This window comes from Crocuta crocuta, unplaced genomic scaffold (genome assembly GCF_008692635.1).
Source record: "Crocuta crocuta isolate KB4526 unplaced genomic scaffold, BGI_CrCroc_1.0 scaffold381, whole genome shotgun sequence".
In the NCBI taxonomy this organism is placed as follows: domain Eukaryota; kingdom Metazoa; phylum Chordata; class Mammalia; order Carnivora; family Hyaenidae; genus Crocuta; species Crocuta crocuta.
This window is the reverse complement of record NW_027530628.1, coordinates 504138-506817: the sequence shown is the minus strand read 5'-3', so window position 1 is coordinate 506817 and position 2680 is coordinate 504138. Positions and strand designations below refer to the sequence as shown.

The following is a 2680-nucleotide window of genomic DNA, read 5'->3' as shown; positions in this document are numbered from 1 at the left end:
AATTCAAGGACAGCACTGAAGTAGGTCCATAGCTCGCTCTGCAGACTCTCTAGCCCCAGCAAGAAGTGCGATAAGCAGCGGTGACCCTTCCCCTGCTACCAGAGTTCACAACCTAGCTTTATTAATCACATTTGTGCCCAGAGAGCACGGAGTGGTGGAGAAGCCCCGCCCCGCCTCCGAGCGCCCTCCAATCCCAACGCGCGCGTGGCGCGCAGCACAGGGAGGGCAGTGTGTCCAGAGGAAGCCCCGCCCCTCGCCCGAGCACTGACCAATTGCTGAGTACAGTGAGGTGCGCGGAGCGGGTTCGGTGGCGCGGGGCCTTCCGGCAACTTGAAGAGACGCCACGCCTTTGTGGAGACTACGCGCGGGAGGTGGCTGTGAGTCGAGAGATGTCTCGCGGCGGTACTTCTTGTACCCGGAAGGTACGGTGTAGACTGGGAACCAGTGTCACGCCAGGCCTATTCTCTCTGCTTTGTCTTCAGCGGTCGCTCGGTAGCCCTCCATAGCCATGTGTGTCCTACACCCTTCACTTCCCCATCGGCCAGGCAGGCGGCGCGCAGGGAGCGCTAGGCTGGCCAGATGCTGTGAGGGGTGAGAGGTGGGAGCTGTGACCCCTGGCTAGGCTGCGGCTGGTTTAGTCGGTGAGCGTGGATAGAGCCTGCCTCGCTGGGTGCCTCTCCTGAGGTCGGCCCAGGTGTGCGGAATCCGCCCTCCGTCGGCGTCGCGCCTTCCCGGTGAGATGTGGGGGGCTGGGAGAACAACCGCTGCAGGTGCGGAGCGGAGAGCCACTTCCCTGGGAAAGGAGAGAGGTCGCAGCTGGCGAGGTGACGGAAGTGAGCGGCAGGAGTTGAATCTGGAACTGGCGTGTGAGCTACATTTACCCTCGCTAGTGTTTGGCATTGTGTCTTTTTGACTGTGGTATAACACATGAAGACAGCGGTGGATGTTGGAATGGATGGGTCACCTTACCCCCCCCACCCCCCTGTATCTGTGTTGCTACACTTTTCCTTTCTATCCCAAACTGTTTCAGAATCCTATTCCTACGTCAGTGGGAGAGGAATCCGAAGCTAACCGCCGCCAAACTCTGTATTCCAACTTACATTCCAGTATCTGGGCACGGAGTGCGTGTGTAGGAAATACTACATTTAATGGTATTTAAATGATTGTACTTGTATTTGTCAGTACATCTTTCCCTTCTGTGAATTGTGTTTGCCCTGGCATGTGTCCATGGTCTTTTTAAAGTTGTTTTTTAAAGCTGTTTCTGGCGCACCTGGGTGGCTTAGCCAGTTAATCATCCGGCTTGCGCTCAGGTTATGATCTCGCGGTTCACGAGTTTTCAAGGCTTCGTGCCGCTCTGTGCTGACAGCTTGGAGCCTGGAGCCTTCTTCGGAGTCTGTCTCTCCCCCTCTCTCTGCCTCTCCCCCACGTGTGCTCTGTGTCTCTCTCTGTCTCTCAAAAATAAATAAATGTTAGAAAAATTAAGAAAAAAGTTGTTTCTAAGTTCATTGTTTATAAACATACTTGTCTCATCCTAAAATTTTATTTATTTATTTTTAATGTTTTATTTATTTTTGAGAGAGAGAGCGAGTGAGCGAGCCAGAGTGAGCAGGGGAGGGTCAGAGAAAGAGGGAGACACAGAATTCGAAGACAGGCTCTAGGCTCCGAGCTGTGAGTACAGAGCCCAACGCCGGGCTCAAACCTACGAACCTTGAGATCATGATCTAAGCTGAAGAAACGACTGAGCCACCCTGGCGCCCCCATCCTGAAATTTTAAAAAGCTAACACAGTGCCTTCTTTTTTGTCTCTTTTTCCTTTTACCGAAAACAACTTGAAAAAGATAGTTCACATATACTGGTTCAACTTCCTTATCAGTATCATGTTTCTTTGCTTCTGGAATAGCATTGATTGTCAGGCACTCTGTTACTTTTGTAACTGGTTATGCGGAGTAAAAGAAACCTATGTCAAACATACCTATTGATTATAAGACATCCTGATTCCAGAAATAGTCAAATGTAAAAGACATCAAGAAAAGATATGAAATTGTTAAATCATGGTCACTGTAGCATTTGACACATTTACCACTTGCTTTTATTGATATTTTTTGGGCGGGGAGAGAGGAGAGTTCTTGTCTGTTGCTTATCCTGATTCTTTTCCGATCTTGCATCTGCTCATTTACTTCTCTTTACTCTGTTCCTGCCATGTTCTCATTTTTGACCTTGGGCTTTTTCTCACTATACACATTTGTTCTCAGCAACCTCATATATTGATGTTAGCTGTCACTGCTGTATAGCTGACTTTCAGATGTGTGTTCAGATGTGTGTTTGACCTTTTTGTTGAGCTCAGTTTACATTCAAGTGTATCATGAAGTCATCAGTTTCCTACACTTAATTCACTAAGCCCTAATGGTTTCTCCTGCATTGTGTTGGTCTCCGTGTATTGCTAGTGACGCTTGACTGGGAATGCCTGAGGCACTTGCCTGGGCCCCCCCGGATTACTTGTACTAAGCCATTTTCCCTGACCAGAGTTGTAGCTGGACCAGACCTTGTGGTTATTATTATGATTGCAGGATGCACTTCAGCAAAAATCATCAGGGAACTTTGAGGAACAAGATTTATATATAACTCCCAGGTCCTGGAAGGTACATTGCACACCTGAGTGCTACACACTGAGGTGGAGGCAG

The 2680-nt window shown here is 49.2% G+C and overlaps 1 protein-coding gene across 2 annotated transcripts in view; it reads left to right on the top strand.

The window, feature by feature from the left end:
* Window positions 1-322: 322 nt before the first annotated feature.
* Window positions 323-2680, top strand: part of SPIDR (scaffold protein involved in DNA repair) — a 469654-nt gene continuing 467296 nt past the window's right edge. For both annotated transcript variants that reach the window (XM_077768515.1, XM_077768516.1), the window contains exon 1: window positions 323-422. In XM_077768515.1, the coding sequence (XP_077624641.1) occupies window positions 390-422 (33 nt within the window). In that variant the 5' untranslated portion in view covers window positions 323-389. The remainder of the gene's footprint in view (window positions 423-2680) is intronic.